Source organism: Dysidea avara, chromosome 1, assembly GCF_963678975.1.
Source record: "Dysidea avara chromosome 1, odDysAvar1.4, whole genome shotgun sequence".
In the NCBI taxonomy this organism is placed as follows: domain Eukaryota; kingdom Metazoa; phylum Porifera; class Demospongiae; order Dictyoceratida; family Dysideidae; genus Dysidea; species Dysidea avara.
The window spans coordinates 34,357,982-34,378,019 of record NC_089272.1 but is presented as its reverse complement, the minus strand read 5'-3'; the positions used below and the strand labels follow the sequence as shown (position 1 = coordinate 34,378,019).

Sequence of the window (20,038 nt, the reverse complement as noted above, 5' to 3'; positions counted from 1 at the left end):
ACAGCCTCTTGCCCTCCTTCTGCCTCCCTTCCTTTTTGGAGCTTGCCTAATACAGTCAACCACAGTTTAAAAACTATCTAAAATGGTGGGAAGCTTAGCTGTTAGCTACTTGCACAGTGGATGCTCTGGAAGGTAAGGAATTAGTGTAAAACGTATGGAAATTTGGTACACATAGCTTCAACCATTGGAGAGCTACAACTAATACTTAAAATCAGCATTTCTCGATACTTTTAAATAGGCGATAAGACCGATTTTCCCAGATTTGGTCACATATTATTCTGTAATTTTCATAATGTAAGATGTATCTAGGAGGCAGAATTTTAAGTGGTGCATGCCACTTTTTCTGCAATCCTTACTTAAACATTACAACTGTACTGTTTCATATATTATTATAGTATTATATGCAATGACATGAATACAAGCGTACAGTACCAAATCATGCAAGTGGACACTAAAGGATTGTGCATATTATTTGTGACTTTAAGAACGCTAGTGCACCTGTACAAAAAAAGTGACAGAATTTTGGAAAATCACCCATATGGGTGTGCATGAAATAATTAGAATTTTCATGTTTAGTGGGTTGCTAATTAGGGAAGGGCACAGTTTTGAAAATATTTCAAGAATTTTCTTGTAATTTAAGGTATTAAGAATGGCTTTAAACCATCAACAAGTAGGTTTGTGCTATAAAGTTTTGTGATTTGATTATTAAATATTTTAGTCGTCAAAGCACCCATATGGGTGATTTTCTAAAATTCAGTCACAAATTAGGAATCAAAAGTTTGATTAGAGACAAAAGTAGTAATGCAAGTTACACCGGCAAATATTGGACATTCAAAGACTATAATTCAATCATGTATGGTATATAATAGATTGAATTATGCATTGAATATCTACTTGTATATCTGCAGGTGTAGGTAACTTTCCGTGTTTCTTTATTTTTTGATTCCACTGAATGATCCCTAATCACATTTTGGTTCCACTGTATGATCCCTAATCAAACTTAAAATTCCTAATTTTTACCTTGCAATTGTTTGTTTCCTTTTTTGTAACATTGTTATGTCTAGTTCACCCATGAATATTGCATCAAAAAAATTAATGACACCAGAATTAATGGTATTATTTGAACTTTGCACCCTAACTTTTGCTTACCATCTGTGGTCATTATGCTTCTTTTCAGCTACGTTCAGCCTGTTACACAGCATTACAAAACTGAACAATTTGAGAAGCATCTCTGTAATTCAATCTAGTCTCTATGGAGAACATGTATAGCTTCCATTACAATCTAGGGAAACCATCATGTCCTTCCTCAAATCACCATCTTTCATTTTCAGCAAAGTTATATGAGACACACAGGAGGACACAGGTAAGTCTATGGTTCATTCATTGTACACAATATGGTATGCCTAAGTGTACCTGTCAGGCTGAATTAATGTCAAACAGTGGAAAATGAAACCCAAAGCCTTAGCTATTATCAAGTTATGCTTGTCTGAAGGAATTAGTATGTCAGTCAGTCACTCACTCAATAGAACTGAATATACATGTGACCCAGTCTGAGAAAACCAGTCTTATCGCCCATGTCAGCAGATTTGATTTTTCACCCAGGACAAAAACTACATGAATAAACTATCTAATTCCACAATCAAAATCAGCTAAACTTGAGTGGTCTGGTTTTGCTGGCTGCTTTTCCCAAGCCCAGTGGCGATCTGTACGTGTGGTGTGGGGCCTTAATGGAGCTCTGGTCAGCCTGGGCATGACTGTATGTGGCTGTACAGCTCTGTGGTGTTGAATAAGTATGGTACCTCTGCTCTGAATTTCCTTTCATTTTAGCCAGTTTTGAGACCACAATAGCCCAAAACTTGGCCTAATTCATCCCTTGGCCTTCCTTTTCAATTTTTGAACACCACCTTTCCAGCCTTCCAGGGCCCCCTGCCTCCCACCCAATTTGCAGCTCGCCTGATACAGTCAACCTCGGTTTAAAAACTATCTAAAATGGCTGGAAACTTAGTTGTTGGCTACTTGCACAGTGGATGCTCTGGAAGGTAAGGAATTGGTGTAAAACATGTGAAAGTTTGGTACACGTAGCTTCAACCATTGGCGAGCTACAACACACTAAATACTTAAAACCAGCGTTCATCGATACTTTTAAATAGGCGATAAGCCCGGTTTTCTCAGACTGGGTCACATATTTAGGAAGTGTTTTAGGTCTAGGGATGCACTGATTTTGCCAGCAAAACGTTTGGAAAATACATTGGTAAAAGCAAAGAGTTAAATAGCAGAAAAATAGGTGGAAAATTGGAAAATGGGCACCAAGGCATGGTAACTTTGCACATTTCATATGAAAAAGATTGAGATACTTTAATACAGCACAGTTATGCATGGTATTAGGACAACATATTTCATAGAAATCATGACTAAGAGATCAATGCATTCTAAAAAGCAGTCACTATATACAAAACACGAAATGTTCTAATAGAGCATTCACTATGTACGAAATATGAAATATTCTAATAAAACAGTCACATATGCTTGTAAAGCTTGAGATACTGCAATTATGTATAACTTTATTGATGCTCAGCAAAATAGAGAAATTTCAAGCAAAATGGTGTGCAAAATAGGGTTTAAAGAGAGAATTTTTTGGAAGGAGAAATAGGTGTAAAAAAAGCACTCATCCCTATTTAGGTCACAATGAAGGCACTCTGGGCTTGGCTATACCTCAGCAATACTGCCAATGCACTGTGAAAATATTGTGAGGCTGGTTTATTAAGGGTATATAATATTATTGGGGTATTAGTAGAGGTATTATTATCATTTCAATACACACAGAAGTAAAACAAATACATAATTCTGGTACATAATTACAACATCGAAACCTAACAAACGTTTAAAGATGAATGTTTAGTGATCGACGCAACAAACCAGCAGTTTCCAACAAAACACTTTTCTGTAGAGTACAAGGATATAATTATTATTATAAATACACACACAGTTTATTAATGACTAATTATATAAACTGGTAAGAGTCAGTTTCAGCTCGAGCACTATCCAGTACCTGAGAGCTGTAACAGCCAGCGAAGGATTGAAGCTGTACGAAGTAGAGCAAGCCTTTGCAGATGGAAATATTTGACGTCGTGTAAATCGAGCAAGTCAATGTACTGGGAAAACTTCTTAGAAATTGCACCAAGTGTACCAATTACAATTGGTGTAACAAAGGTTTTCTTCTTCCAAAGCCTTATTATTATTGTAAAACACACATCATGTACAACATGAGAAATTAATTATTCTGAAACTATAACATAGTTCAGGAGTGTTCTGTTATAAATCTTTTAGGATGTGGCAGGAACCCAATAGGACGCTTTTCTGTAGTTTAGAAATCAAGTTCCATAGTAGATGTTCAAAGATTGGAGACGCTTGGCCAAACACGTTGGAATCGACCCAAGGGAACCAATCACAAGTGGCACAACCACAGCACGCATATTCCACATTCTCTGGATCTCAATTTTCAAGTTTGTATACTTCTGACGTTTCTTATTAATCTTCTAACTATGCCTGCTGTCACCATATTATTATTATTATTATTATTATTCTAATGACAAATTAAATAAACACATTAAAGCATACACACAATGAAACAACAGACAATTAAGCAAAAAGGAATATATCTGTCACAACTGTCAATAAGATGTCTCATCAATAGCCGCTCCATCTGCCAAACTTAGTGATCTCCATTTTGTTCGTGATCCACGCACACATAATAAGGCTGCTCGAATAATTGCAAATGATAATCGTGCCCTCACATACCCCATCACAACACTATAATTCTTCCCATTTAACTGATAGAGAGTCTGCAAGCCTGCGCAAAAAATAATCAGCCTCTGAGCCAAATAAACCATCTACAGAAAAGCACAGAGGCGTGAAACTGGCACGACGCGCCAGACAAGCAGCACCATACTTCCCCCTTTTTCTCAACTTCAGCAGTACGAAGGACAGCCTGAGGTGAACGAGATTGATATGAAGGAGCATCTGTGTCAACAATCCGTACATCAAACAAAGCATCAACTTGAGACTGCCAAACACCACGAATTCTTACATCAGCAATCAGGGTCTCAGAAGATGGATCATCCATCTTGTCTTCGCAAACCACAGGCTCCTTTTGAACCTGTCCCTAAGCCAATGAAGCTAGATCACAAATTGCATCACGCACCTCATTATGTCTCTGACAAACCAAGCCACCTACACAACAATCTAAGGCATGTTCCACACTAAAAGGAGAGCCACAACCATCACAAAGTATGCAAGCCAGATGAATCAGATAAAGGAAGACAGCCAAGCCAGCCAGAACCTAGTAGCTAAGCCAGGTGAAGGAAAAAAAAGATTAAGCATGCATTCAATTGCCTGACACCAACACAAAGGAAGTTCACCATGCCAGCTGCACAAGACAAGATTGTTTACTTGTATTTTATATTGTAAAGAGTGTGGCATGTGTTTTAATGTTTTCTTGTATTGTTAATTAATTAAATATTTTATGTGACTGGAAGCTGGCATTAAGACTTGAGACGTTACAAACATAAAAACTTACTTGTAATCTTCTTGTTTACGTGTAAAGTGACCTCTCACTCTCCTGAAGTCACTTTGCGGACATTCACTAATCTTCTCCTTCGCGCAATCTGCAATTAAGCAAGGGTGTGGTACTGGGCATTATATAGAATTACACATGTGGTCAAGTTATCAGCATGAACGGGCGCAACGATTATACGTTTGTGCCTTCGTTCACAGGCAAATCGATCCCCGGTTAGTTTATGTCTCTAGGCCTCGTAGTTTTCTCAAACATTAATTATTAATAATTTATTTATTTAATTATTTATTATTTATGATGTAATTTTAACCGCGTTTCGTATTATTCTTAGTACCTAGTTGTATAATTATTGTGAGGCTATTATTGTGTAACTAGTTAAATCTTGACAAATTGTTATTGTGAACAGCAAAACAGCTCATTTCTGTAATACTGACACACTAAGTTATATTTCCACATTCACTCAATTAATACATTATGTAACACTTTCACACCTCAAATCAAAGGAATTGCCTAGGCTACATTTTGTATGTAGCCCAGCTAGATAAGAAATGTAGCAGGGCTACAACTAGGCTGTTTTACATATAAGGAAGATCAGGGGTGAATGTGCATGGTAATTATAACTATTATGCAATGCTTTGAAGTTGTATTTAAAGGCTTAAAGTTATTAAATCAATAAGTTTAAAGCCTTTGAAGTTACTTCATGTATTTGAGAGTACTTTTGATGTACTTGAAAGTGCTTTTGATGTGGTTTAGTATAGTTTCAAAAAAGTTTTAACTATAGCACTAACACTTACTATGTAAGGTTTTCAAAATGTGTAAGAAACCTATATCACCAAGAGATATTTTTATTGTGGGATTCAGTTTGTCTCAATTGAGAGCCACAGTAGACTCAATTGTAAGCCACATGAAACCCACAATGTAAAGTGCATCTTGCCTATATAGGTTTATATACATTTTAGTAGTTTTTAAAAGAAAGAAACACTTAACAACACAAATAGGCAGATCAAAGGAATTGTTCCTTTGATCTTCCCAGATCAAAGGTATTATTTCTTTGACCTACCCATGTAAAGTGTTACATATTAACTATATCAGGCAAAGCCCTCATGCCCATGTTACAACTATTACATGTAGCTTGTAAAATGGCTTAAGAAGCATTGTCAACAGACAGTTGATACTTAAACAGTTGCATTATATTGATTTACCTGTTGGTGTTGTTGTGTTTGTAGTAGATATTTTTCCTGAGCAAACACATAACTCAGATAAACATTCAAAATACCATGTATCAAACAGTATGGCAGTATTGTTTAAGTAGGGATTGCCACAGTGTGATGCATGCCACTCAAAAGTCTACTTTTACAAGTCACCCTAGACACCTTTAATGAATACTGTACCTTTATTAGTCCATTTAACATGAACACAGCATTATAATATAAAATCACTTACAAGTAGCTGGAAATATATATATATATAATATATAGAAAATTTTAAATTTCCAAATTTGATCTGACTGCCTCCCTGTCAGCTTGCAGTCGCAAGGATAGAGGCCAAACAAAGCAGCACATAGCCACCATTTTATGCCACAGTAGCAAATTCACCAGTATGATTTGCCTTTTGGGGTTCCAATGAGTGTGTGCCCTCTGTGCTTTGTCTTTGCTTTTATTTTTAATTAGCTTGGTTGCCTTCTTATCTAATGAAACCATAATTGAGATATCAATTTTCCATATCAACACTTTCTTACAGCAGCATAATATTATTTAGATGCCACAAAACTGTTACTGAAAGCTCTTACGCTGCTGTAATCAACACTGGATACCTGTTAGATATCTGTAACGTCTGTCTTCACTATATACACCCTGTAGGTTAGCAACCATGTCCATTAATTAGCAGTCTAGGTTTACTAATACTCCTGACCAACATGATGACCTCACCCACTCTAGCTGCCGGTATGATAGCTATTAGTACAGTGAGGATATGGAATAGTGATTACATCCTTTAGGGACGTAAAACTGGCTAGAAATGCTAATACAACAGCAAATTCACCCACAAATTCACCAAATTCACCAATGAAACAAGAGATGAATGATGGTAATTATAGTATAGCTCAGTTGAAAAATCCATACTGTGGCATTGAACAAAATAGCTATTATAACATGCCAATGTAGAGATTTTCCCACCGAGCTATGAGTAATACCATCATTCAACTCTTGTTTCACTACTTTTTATCACTTAGATTCCTACTTCAGTTTTAAATTAAAATATAATAAATTGACAATTAAAGGATAGTGTAAAAGTTATAGTTCAAAGTGTATCATACAGTATGATAGTAACTGTATATTAGGGATCATGGAAGTTTGAGGTTTTCTTACCTCCCCAAAATTAGCTTCACAACACCTTCATGATATCTTAGCAAGATTGGTGAGGTATAAACAAGCACATAAGTGTCTTTAGAATGACCAAAATTGTTTCAGATAAGTTGCTGAGGAATTTTAAAAACTTTTATTCAGCAGAATTTTCTACTGCCCGCCCGGCTGCCCGGCCGCCTGCCTGATGCCTTCAGACAAGCATAAGTCAAGGCTACTGGCTTAATTATTTCACTGTTAGACATTGCTTCATCCCACTTGTCCTTAACGGGGTACTGCAGTATGTATAATGCATACATCATGGATGTACTGCTTTTGTCCTCCTTTGTGCCCCATAGGCTTGAGTCTATTATGCTCCAGAATTTTCCTAATATGCTTTTTGGCATTCCCCAATTTTCTGCATATTATGCTTGTATTTATGCTCTCACAAATGCATTGTGCTTTTATTTGTGCAGAGACATTCTTAATATGATAAAGTGTGAATGGAGAAGTGTCACTTCAACTGCAACATACAAATAGTAGCAGAAGCTTGAAGAGGGGATGCATGTGCCCCAGATATTAAAGCAGAGAGTCTGTGGGCATATCTATAGTCCCTCAGGAGCTATAGGCTGAGCCATTAGTAGTTTTGTATGCAAATAATTATGTATACAATATGAATAATTCTGATCAAATCTTCTGAGTTGTAGCAATTGGTATTCAAAGGACAGCAACTACTCAGTATAATATGCAACTTTCATTTGCAGCACCATGCCAAGAACATATTAGTATCCTAGGATAAACACTTAAATTGTTCTTGTTCTTTGTCACATGTGATGACTTTTCTAGTAGGTTGTTTGACTGTTCTGTTAGAGAATCTCAACCTTTTTGAGCCTGGCTTGATATAACCTCAGTCTAACTGCAGACCAGCAAAGATTGAACTATTTTCAATGTCCAGACGTTCACTAGCTACTGACTCAACACTAACTTTATTCATCATCAGAGCTTCTATCGTAGCAGCTATTGTCTTCCAATAACAATATTTATCATATCACATTTTATTCAAAATCAGATGGTGAGACACATTTGTAATTTAATGATTAAAGCTGAACTATACTGCTTGCCATGCCAATTGGTACTAGTTAACTCAAACCCACAATGAAAAGCATTCATTATGACAAGGTAGCAAGGCTGTGGTGCATTGTTTTTCTTGTTGTCAGGAATAATTTAGTCCAAAATAGTTAGCCCACGACTTTGTGACTGTTATAGCAGAAGTTATTATATTTATTGTGGTGGAAATTTACCCCATTTGCTTCAATGAATATTTAGCCTTGATATCATGACCACTTGCTGATCTCATGATTTCTCATGATTATTTTTTTCAATAGAAAGTTATAAAACATGCTACTGTAAATCCCAAAATGTTTTGTACAAATCACATGATCATTATTAAATTATTGGAGCACCTCTCAAATCTCATTTGGAATTTTGGCAGTTTTCAGTATTTTTTACTGTGTCACGAATGAACATGCTTTGAAACATTTTTGAACCAGTCATTGAAATCCATGGGAAAATGACCCAGCACACATTTTAAAGTGAGATGGTAACCTGCCAGTGATGTTGTTACAACTGTTTATTGCTTTGTTGTGAGGTGCTTTGTACAGAGAATAAAATGAGGCAATGTGCTAAACATTGAATCCACTGCTGTATGTCTATGTAATGATATCACTAAAATATGGGAAGTGATTTAGATTAGTGCATTGCAGTTGTTATGTCTGATGTGATATCACGCGATTCAATGATGGAGCAAAGATACAAAGTAGGTTCATAGTGTAGGCTACTCTGTAGCATAGAGATATTTATAAGCTGCAGTAAACAGCAATATTGCACCCACATATATACACTGTAGCTACGTATAGCTAGTTGTGCATTTAAACATTTTTGTTAAAACAAATATAATTATTTTCAGGAGCCTCATCACAAGCAAAGATGGTAGGCTTCCAGTTGCGTGGGGGAGGAGTGGCTGGCTTTTCTCATGCTTCTAGGTTGAGATATCTGCTATTGCATTTGTAATGAAAATATCCATGTTTTTCTTAGTGATTTAGAGGGTATTATTGTACTCTTCTTCATCAGTAATGCTGCATAACAGGCTGAACATGGCTGAAAACAAAGCATAATGGTATTTCACTTTTTAGTAATTATTGATGATTGGGGCGCACTTGCAGATGCAAAATTTAATTGTATGCTATGCCAGGCACCATTCTTCCTTTTGATGGGGGTATGTGTCATTTCACCAGCCATTATTACCTTATAAAAAGTAAACAAACAAAAATTAAGAATTTTAAAGTTGGAGTAGGGATCAAAGAAAAAAAGTAGCAAAAATGGCATTTTCTTTCTTTCTGTCAATATACCCACGGTGTGGTGCACCGGCTTCTTGGGCCGCACAACACACTATCGTGTGTCTTGATAACAAAGTTTGCTGTCATGAATCGTCAAGTAGCATCTTGGGAGCAGAGTTGAACTTTTATTTTCATCTTTAATGCTTATTGCTAATACTGTAGTACTCTTCTCTGTGTTCTGCAAATAATTCTGGACAAATAATAGACTAACCGCATCTAGCTGTAGCCATTACTCTGGTTACAGGTACTGTACCTACCCCTCAAATAATTATTTTGTGGCCACCATAACAACTTCAGGATGAGCATTCAACAGTTTTTTTTGTTGCTCTCTCACCCCCCACACTCATGTCGCGGCTATAAAGGTATGCACTTTAAACCATTGCAATGCATACTCTAAAATGTTAAACTGTGACTTACGAGAGCTAAGTGATTTAATAGCATCTCAGGCCCTTAGCAGCACCCTCGCTGCGCTTGGGACACTACAGCCTCAAGCCTTCAAGGATACTAAATCACTTAGTTCCCTTGGTCTTGGTGTCTAACTATTATTTGGTCAAGCTAGTCCTAGATCATTAATAATAATTATTAAATAACCCTTAAACCTACAACCCTTTTAAAATACATATGCAAGCACTGAAATGCATTGTCCAGTAAACTGGGTTGTATGCATGCCTTTTGAAACAAACACCCATAGCAGAAAAACTGTTAACGCTGTATAAAAATGACAAACACCATTTTACTCACCATCAAATTTTTGTTTTAATGGTAAAATCCTTTATTGCATCTTTCCATCCCAGCGCCTCATGCTATGATATATCTTGAATGTACCAAAGAACTCTTCTTTCTTCACATAATGAAATACAAAAGGCCATAACTCTACTGTACTTTGTCCTATCTAAATGTCATGTTGCTCCTCACATGATGGTGATCTGGTTGATGAGTTCCTTGTTGTAAAAGTTTATACACTGTTTAATAGCTTACTCTTTACCAATGAATAAAATCTGATTTTACAAGAGATTGGATGAATTCTTCACGTGATTGATTGAAACCGCATATGCAAGTTGGCAAAAAGTATTGGGATTTTTATTTCATTGCTATCTATAATCCAGTTTTCTGGATTATGAGGGTTTAAGAGTTAATGGACAAAGTCTTGGTCCTATTGTGAAGTTACAGGTATATACCAGGTATCCAGTAGTACCTCTAACAGTAGCGCAAATTAAACAATCTTGAGGCATCTAAATATGCTGCTCCATGAAAGTATTCATAAGGTAAATTAATGCCTCTATATGATTTTGTTGCATGAAGAACAAGATGAGTAGCTCGATTGAAGACAAAAGGAAAAACAAGGGGCAGAGGACACACACTCCTCAGAACCATGAAAAGCACATATCACTGATGAGTTTGTTATTGTGGAATAAAATGGTGGCTGTACACTGCTTTGTTTGGCTTCTAGCCTTGCAAGTGAGGCAGGCAAACAAATATACAGGTTTCGGTGATTTTTAAATTTTATATCTAGCCCCCTGTAAGTATTTTCTCACTGACTTTGAGGTTAGATGCACTAATACTATTCTGTAAAGGTGATTTTCAACACACAAGATGTCTCAAAGATGATTTTCTTAAGTGCCACTTGGCCTTCTTAAACAGTGCTACCACACTGTTTGATACTGTACATTGCAACAACCATAACACTTGAATATAATTAGGAGACCACAATGCAAGTTATAAAACCCTTCACATGACTGACCTGTACATACATAGCCACTGTACATAGATACTGTACTTTGCTGTTTATCATGATCACTAATTTTATTTGTGGATGGCTACAAGAATTTGTTGTCCGGTTTAAATTGAGACTTTTGTGATGCCAGTATTTGAATAGCATTGAAGCTCAAAATTATGTAGAAAGGAGGGGTGCACACCTATAGGTTTTTGTTAGTGTGAGAAGCACATTAGCATGCAAAGCATGCTGAGATTTGCATGCTGAGAGTCCAGCAGCATGCTCCTTCAGTGAACGTTTAATTGTGAGTTTGAATTTAAGAGAAGTTTCAGCAATTTATCAATGATGTTCACTGCATTAAGGTGACTGCTCTATTAGGATGACTGTTTTATTAAGGGTTTTGCCATCTTCCTGTGTTTAATCAGTTTCTGAAAACTTCAGAAGCCCCACCGGGTTAGTTTGATAGCGAGTTGCACAAATTAATAGCATTGTGATTTAGTTAAATTGTAGGCAGCATAGAAAGTACAGAAGTCTTCATACAGATACAGTGTACCTGTACATGCACATAATTATTTATACAAATTATCCATACCCTTTTGACTGATTTTGCGGTGAGATCGCCTGTAACACCAACAACTGACAGCAAAAATGAGAATGATAACAACAACAACAACTGCTAATCCTCCCACTGTTGCTCCTGCAATGGTGCCTCCATTATTGTCATCACTACTTGTTTTATTAGTGGCAGCAACTGTAAATAAAACAGCAAGCATGCATTTCTACTGAGACAAACTAGTGTTAATTATTTTTATATTTGCTTTATAACATTATCAATGGTGGCTGTTTGTTAACAGAGCTCTCTAAGGTCATTGGGGTTAATGTGTGGCTTGCACATCTCTCTTTTAGTTAAATTATTTTCCCACACACATGCAGTATATAGACATGCTTTGTAACAACTCAAATTTTTACTTAGAAACATATGGAAACTATCTACCATAAACATAAAGGTGCATATAGGAACTTTTGAGGTATTTTAATGAATGAATGAATTTTACACCTTACATGGCTTCATTTTACAGACTGCGTTTACAAAGCATAAAGATAATAATAATATTTCAGGATAATAAAATATTTTAGACAGCTGTTGTAACTAATTTTAAATCTGTATTTATTTTATGTCCCTCCGACGTTTGTACATATCATTATGGTATCTGTATTTGCTAACCTGAAGTGGGTGATGGAGTCATCATTGTTGAGAGTATAGATGAAGTTTCAGTTGTTGTTACTGTGACACTGTGATTTTCTATAGACACACAAAATATTATTAAGTAGCTTGGTAAACACTCAATACAGGTGAATGCATTAGTGCAATCTAAGTGTGTATGCATGCTTATATTCATGCCATACAGTACAGGTACATAATATATAACCACAACCAGATTTTTGAAAAGGGTCTTTTACTTACAACGTTAATATTTAATAACTTTGAGCTATTTACTGACTTTCAATTTGATGGACGGAGAATATTTGGCTTTAATTGTTACACCTAAGTAATTTTATGGTCTCTTAACTTAATGCTTTTATGGTTTGTATGTTTTAGCAAGTTGCGTTTCATGTACTGTATGTAGTGTAAGTGTTTACTTGTATGTGTGTATTTACACCTGTGTATATATCATACAGTACTACTGTACTGTATTTTATGGATCATGGAGGTTTGGGCTTCCTTGTCCTTCAAAATCGCCCAAAAATAGCATAACATTTCCTTCAAAACAATTTGGCAGTATTGGTTAAGCATAACCAAGCCCAAAAATACCTTCAGAGTGATCTCAAACATTTCCAACAATTTCTATGGAATTTTAAATAACAATTCTATTTAACTGAATTTTCTGCTGACTGACAGCCTTCAGCCAAGCTTGATTATTTTACTGATTGACATCACTTTGTCACTAGACATGCCTTTTTGGCAACTGAAATAAGTACAATACATGCATAATGGACTTACTGTACTTTTGTCCTTCTTTGTGTTCCAGTTCTTTTCACTGACAACGCAAGGAGTTGATTTGTGGTAGCACGATACAGCTTCCCTGTGGCTGCAGTAGCTAATACACTTATTATCAGTATTTTCCATAGCAATTACAGAGGTAGTTCTTGTACTGTTATTCATTTGCATTGCTGTGTAACAGGCAGAAAATCGCTGAAGATGAAGCTTAATGGCTACTGCATTTTCATTTAGAGTCCGTATTGATTGTTGGTGTGTGCGTGCAGACTCAAGTAAATTATGACAGGCCTATAGCTCATTCTTTGTTTTGATGCAATATATACAAATTCATTAGTCATAGCTATATCTAATCAAAAACAGCCAAGCTGTAAAAAAAGGAGTGCGGCCCTTGAAAAGGTTATGGTGAAAAAAGATGTGAAATCCAAGGTGGCGGCCAAGAAATGGCTGTGATGGTAGGTTAATGGTAAAAATTTTAATAACAACAATTCAGGTGAATTTGGTGCCGCTTGGACAATTGGCACAAAATTCAACTGAATTGTCGTTATTAAATTTTTTACCATTAACCTACCATCACAGCCATTTCTTGGCCGCCACCTTGGATTTCACATCTTTTTTCACCATAGCCTTTTCAAGGGCCGCACTCCTTTTTTTACAGCTTGGCTGTTTTTGATTAGATTTCACTTCTTTTTGTGTGCCGGCCTATGGCCAGCTTTGGGGATTTTTAACCTATACATTTTTCTTTACCACAGGAAAAAGAAAAAGATGAAGCAGATTTTATAAATACTTTAACTCATTCTGATTTTATCAGTAAATGCACAAATTATATATATAATGCATATATCAAGAGTTCATAATATAAAAAGAGAGCATATATTTATTACATGTCAATTAATCCCCACAGGATACTTTGCAGCTGATCTCTCTACTGGGTGACTTGAAATGTACCTGAACTCTCTACAGGGTGATTTATTTGCAGCTGAACTCTCTACAAGGTGACTTCTTCTAGCTGAACTCTCTACAGAGTGATTGATTTTTTTGCAGCTGAACTCTCTACATGGTGGTTTCTTTGTAACTGAACTCTCTACAGGGTGATTTGTTTGTAGCTGAACTCTCTACATGGTGGTTTCTTTGCAACTGAACTCTCTACAAGGTGACTTCTTCCACCTGATCTCTCTACAAGATGACTTGTTTCTAACTGAACTCTCTACAGTGTGATCTGTTCATAGCGGAACTTTCTACTGGGTGATTTGTTTGCAGCTGAACTCTTTGCATGATTGTTTCTTTGTAACTGAACTCTCTACAAGGTAACTTCTTCTAGCTCATCTCTCTACAGGGCAATTTGTTTGAGCTGAACTCTCTACATGATGGTTTCTTTGTAGCTGAACTCTCTATTAGGTACCTTCTTCTGGCTAATCTGACTACAGGGTGACTTGTTTGTAGCTGAATTCCCTACAGAATAACTTGCAATGTAATATAATTGAGTAAATTATAAATGCAGCTGAATGCTTTATTAGGGTGACTGTTCTATTAGAGTATCTCGATCTCGCATTTGCAACACGTAGTTGCCTTCGAATCATAACTCAGTGGTTTGTATTCCGATTCTTCTGTACTACTGCAAGGACTTTCTATGATGATTATTCCAGCTACATACTGATTTTCAGCTCATTGCTCTAAGCGGTTTGCCTGATAGACACGAAAACTAATAGTATTTTTATTCATAAAAATCGATCGCGTAATTTTGACACAGGTCGGGTTTTCTGTCATATCTCCGTGGTCTTTATCCCGATTCCTTTCAAACCACAAAAAGGCACTCCTACGATGGTTACTCCATCTACATAGCAATTTTCAACTGATTTCTCAAAGGAGTTTACCCTGTAGGCGTGACAGACCTTCGACCTTATTTTACACAAATAATCGGTCATAACTCCGTGAATGTTCATCGGATTCCTACCAAAGGTGGTACAGAGATCCGCCTTAATGAGCCCTTTAAGGTTACGGGATAGTCACGGGCAATCATTCAAAATTTTGAATGCCTATCGATTCTTTTTGAGAAGACCATAAAACCAGTCTAGCAGCGTGAAAAGTTTCAAATGAAGGTGAAGCCCTTCATATTTAATGTTTTTATGTAGCTACAGTGTAGTTTGAGGCAGGTGGAACACTACAATTGTTGTAGTAACACAAGTAAGCCAGCCCATACATCGCTCAGTTCCAGCTGTCACTACCATGTTTTTCCGCCGCCAAATACAGCAAAAGTTGTAGGCTATATTGGCATTTCTAGGGCATAGTGATACTGTATATTAAATTTGTTAGGTCCTGTGGAAGCGTTTTTGGCGTGTTTCTCCCCAGTGACTCGGATACAAGCCTTCAAAGAGCTTGTTTCACCTGAAAAAACTATTAAAAGTTCAATAAAACGTCTATACTACCAGTAACTTAAAAAATCGCTTCCACAGGACCTAGATATTTTAGTTGTTTAGCCACTTGTGTTGAAATTATAAGGATTCAGTAATCTGTTAGTCTGGTTTTTGGCGGCGAGTTTTTATAAAACATCGCTCTATTGTGGACCACACACCCAAGAACAGTCGTTGTTCTGTAGTAAAAACAAACAAGCACAATTAGTCGTATTACTAACACAACACGGTTGTTGAAATTATTTATCCCTGCTTGGTTTAAAGCAGGTTTGGTAATTTGTTCCGCCCACGCATTTTAAACTATTCCGTAACCTTAAGTGTGCCAAATTTCAGCCCGATCCGAGCACGCATTCGTGTTTTATGGCGGATTTTGCGAAGTGTGCGAAATGAAGAAGTAGAAGAAGAAAAAAACGAAGAAATTAAAGTGAAAGTTTGTTCGCTCGTATCTCGGAAATGACTGGAGCGAATTTCTTCAAATTTGGTGTATAGACTCCCCTTGCTGGCCGGCACCTCTCTAGCAAATGTGGTTCCAATCGGACAAGGGATCACAGAGCTACATAGATGTGAAAATTGCGTTTTCTTTCTTCCTGTTAATATACTCACGGGTGGCACGCCGGCTTCTTGGGCCGCACGACACACTACCGTGTGTCTTGATGTTGTAAAAAAGTAAACAAACAAGTACACTGTAGAAGCTGAATTAGGGGTCACAGAATAATGAAGCAGTGCAACAAGGGAATAGCAAAAAGTAGTGAAATAAGATACACGTAGGTTCCCTATACATGTAGATATACTAGTAGACATTTTTCTTGCTATTCACTACTTTTCAATCCCTAATCCAGCATATATATATATATATATATATACGTATACATACATTATTTAGGCACGAAAAACTAGCATACTCACAGATGCACATTATTACTGCAGTCTGCAGTATAGGACATTGTCATTATTTACCTGATATAGACATTGTTGATGGTAGTTCTGATGGGCTAGTTACTCTGGTAGGGCTTGGTGTGAAACAATTCCCTGTATGAGTAAATGCAATATTATTGTTTGTTACTGTTGCTTAACTGTACACACTGTAGACAGTCAAATTCTTTATTTAACTTATTTGTTCCTGGAACTGTGAAAAAATTCTTATAGCCTTTCCAATTGCACATAACTGACAACCGTTAATTGGACTTGTGAATAAAGTACCAGCTTGATTTTTGGTAATTTTATATACTCACCTCACATACAGCTGTACCACCACTGCTGGGGGTAAGTTTACAGTGATAGGATGACCAAGCAAGGAGTTATAATTTGTCAGACTTGAAACCTTGTAAAAGCTATAATAGATCCAGTCACCCCTAGTGCTAGCTACAATATAGCTACATGTAGCTAGGCTTGTTTCCATATAATATATATAGCTCTTCTGTCTGCACAACTGGCAGTTACCTAACTTGAATAACTCTGTGTAGCTTGGTACATAACTCTCCTCTAAAGTCACAATAAGATTTAGGTCGGTGTTGTGGCCCACTTCAGCTCTTCTTAATAGTAACTCACTAAACACAAAAATTTACGTGCACCCATATGCGTGGTTATCCAAAATTCGGTCACATAATATTATGTGTATATAGCTACATCTGGGTATATTTTTAAAAATATTTCAAGTTTTTTTGTAAGATTTACACAGTAAACCATGTTATTTGATCATTAAATATTTTGATGTCGAATGCTCCCATATGGATGGATTTGGTCACATATAAGTCCTTCGTGACAGCTAAGGTTCACTCGAAATTTAATAACTTCTTACTTTAAAAATGCTATGTCAGAGAGTTCACTGCACCTGTCTTTCACATTTTCTTGGCTACAATGTACAAGGTAGTAGCTGTATAAGCACAGCAATCTTGAAAAATGAGCTGCACACTCCCACTACATATTTTGTTATAATCTAGTCAAATAATATCTATAATGGAGAAATATGCGCAGCAGTAAAAATACATGCAGGCATTAAACAGTGGCCTAAACAACAAATCGCTCGCAGATTCAATGTCATAGTTATTTCGGCATGCTCCCAGATCCCTCTACTCTGCATGGGTGTGCTCTGCTACTAAAGGCATGTCATCCCCTGGATAAATCTAGCTACACCCCTACCCCCTCCTCCTTTAAGAAAGTGTCTCCTCCACCCTTGCTTTTCAGCTACATACAGACAACACATGATGATGCATCTGTTTAACAAGGACCCTCAGATATGATTTAGTTATCCTAAATATTATACAGTTAAAATTAAGCGGTCAGCAGATCCTGTATATATTATATGGAAAACCGGTCTTATCACTTGTATAAAAGTATCAAGAAATGCTGGTTATAAGAATTTAGAGTGTTGTACCAACTTATACATAGCTAGCTCGCCAATGGTTTGGGGCTACATGCAACAGTTTCACACATTTTACACTAATTCCTTACCTTCCAGAGCAAGACAAGGTTCCTGCTATTTTTAACTCTAAGCTGACTGTATTATGCAATCTCAGAGTGGTGGGTGAAATGTTGTTCACAAAATAAAAAAAGAATCCATAGGAATAAATTAGTCCAAAATAATTATGGGCCATTCAAGTCTCAAAACTGGCTAAAATGAAAGGAGAATCATGGGGTATAGGTCTTTATTCAACACCAAGAAACTACACTGCCACACTACACTGCCACACACAGTCATCCACAGGTTGGCCAGAGCTACTGTACAACAAGGCCCCAGACTGCTCGTACAGCTCGCCACTGTGCTTGGGAAAAGCAACCAGCAAATGCAGACCACTCAAGACTAACAGATTTTGACAGTAAACGTTGCATGTAGTCTTTTTGTGTTCATGGTGAAAAATCAAAACAGCTTTCATGGATGATAAGAACAGTTTTCCCAGACTCAGTCCCATACAGCTTTGTTAAGTGAAATCACATGATCCAACCAATAATATACCTGCACAAAGCTGTAAGCTTACTGCTATGGCTGTTCTAAGTGGCCACTATGTGTTTCATGGCTCAAATTATAAAGGTACTTGTTTTAGAGTACCTTGTTATCCTACATACACCCTTAATGCCAAGGAATCGCTATTCGTAACAGACAACTACAGTGGTTTATCTGTTCCTAGTAATTTGCAGCATGCCCATTTGCATTTAGATCAGTAGCTTCTTTTACAGTAATGTGGCATTTCACTGTGCCTGTATAGTGGAACCTCAATTATCTGAACTAATTGGGGAGAAAGGGTGTTCATATAATAGTATGTAAATATGAACATCCTAACATTTAATTATACAGAGCTTTGTTCAACTACTCTAATAAAGCATACACTTGGTTACAAAATGCTCTAATTGAGCAGTTAATTTGGTGTTCGGATAATCAAGTGTTCGGTTAATCGGTGTTCGGGTAATCGAGATTCCAATGTATATTGCACCTTGTAGGAATTACCTCCACCCAACTTTTGTGATACAATAAACCACAAGCGAGACTGAGAAGCATACCCATGAGGTTACATTCACCTTACTACCACCTAATAAGCACTATTCTGAAAATTACTTGAGTGGTATCAAGGGTCCTCTACATTCCATTTAGAGGCACTATGCTGCTATGGGTGCATGCCATACTGGGAATGCCCCCAATGAATTTTAGGTACTAACATTCTGAGATATTTGTGTTGGTATATACAAATAAACTGAAAATTTAAAAACACAAATTTGACTTTTTGCATTTTGATTTACACTTTTGATTGATACCTTTGCAAATCAATGCAAGATCTGCATGGACATATTTTACCAGTTTCTTAAAACCTGAAGCCTCGTCCCAAGCCATCCCTACTCAAAATGTGACCCAGCCTGGGAATACCGGTCTTATTTCCCATGTCAGCAGATCCAGAACACAAAGCTACATGAATAAACTATCTAATTTCACAATCAAAAATTCAACATCAGCCAGACTTGAGTGGTCTGGTTTTGCTGGCTGCCTTTCCCAAGCCCAGTGGTAATCTGTACGTGCAGTGTGGGGCCTCAATGGAACTCTGGTCAACATGGAGATGGCTGTGTGTGACTGTACAACTCCGTGATGTTGAATAAAGATCTGTACTGTAAAGTTCCTTTCATTTTAGCCAGTTGTGAGACGTGAATGGCCCATAATGTGGCCTAATTCATCCCTATGCCTTCCTTTTTTCCAATTTTTAAACAGCCTCTTCCCCTCCTTTCTCATCCTGCCTCCCTCCTTTTTGGAGCTTGTCTGATACAGTCAACCTCGGTTCAAAAATTATCTAAAATGGTGGGAAACTTAGTTTTTGGCTACTTGTACAGTGGATGCTCTGGAAGGTAAGGAATTGACGTAAAACATGTGAAAGTTTGGTACACATAACTTCAACCATTGGCAAGCTACATACTAAATACTTAAACCAGCATTTCTCGATACTTTAAATAGGGGATAAACCTGGTTTTCCCAGACTGGGTGACAAATAAGTAGTAAAACCAATAAAGCAGCAACAACCACACGTGTATATCATAGCTATGCTAAAGCAAAATGGTCAACAAACTGGCGCAATTACAAAATTAGGTGAAGTAGGGTTATAGCAATAAAATGTAATGACACAAATGATGA

At 36.8% G+C, this 20,038-nt stretch overlaps 1 protein-coding gene across 2 annotated transcripts in view; it reads right to left on the bottom strand.

Moving 5' to 3' along the window:
• The window catches only part of LOC136262884 (uncharacterized), a 47,201-nt gene that overhangs the window by 23,729 nt on the left and 3,434 nt on the right, over nucleotides 1-20,038 (bottom strand). For both annotated transcript variants that reach the window (XM_066057305.1, XM_066057310.1), the window contains exons 3-6: nucleotides 16,387-16,458; nucleotides 12,248-12,325; nucleotides 11,615-11,773; nucleotides 5,776-5,811 (exon numbers count right to left, since the gene is read on the bottom strand). In XM_066057305.1, the coding sequence (XP_065913377.1) occupies nucleotides 5,776-5,811; nucleotides 11,615-11,773; nucleotides 12,248-12,325; nucleotides 16,387-16,458 (345 nt within the window). The remainder of the gene's footprint in view (nucleotides 1-5,775; nucleotides 5,812-11,614; nucleotides 11,774-12,247; nucleotides 12,326-16,386; nucleotides 16,459-20,038) is intronic.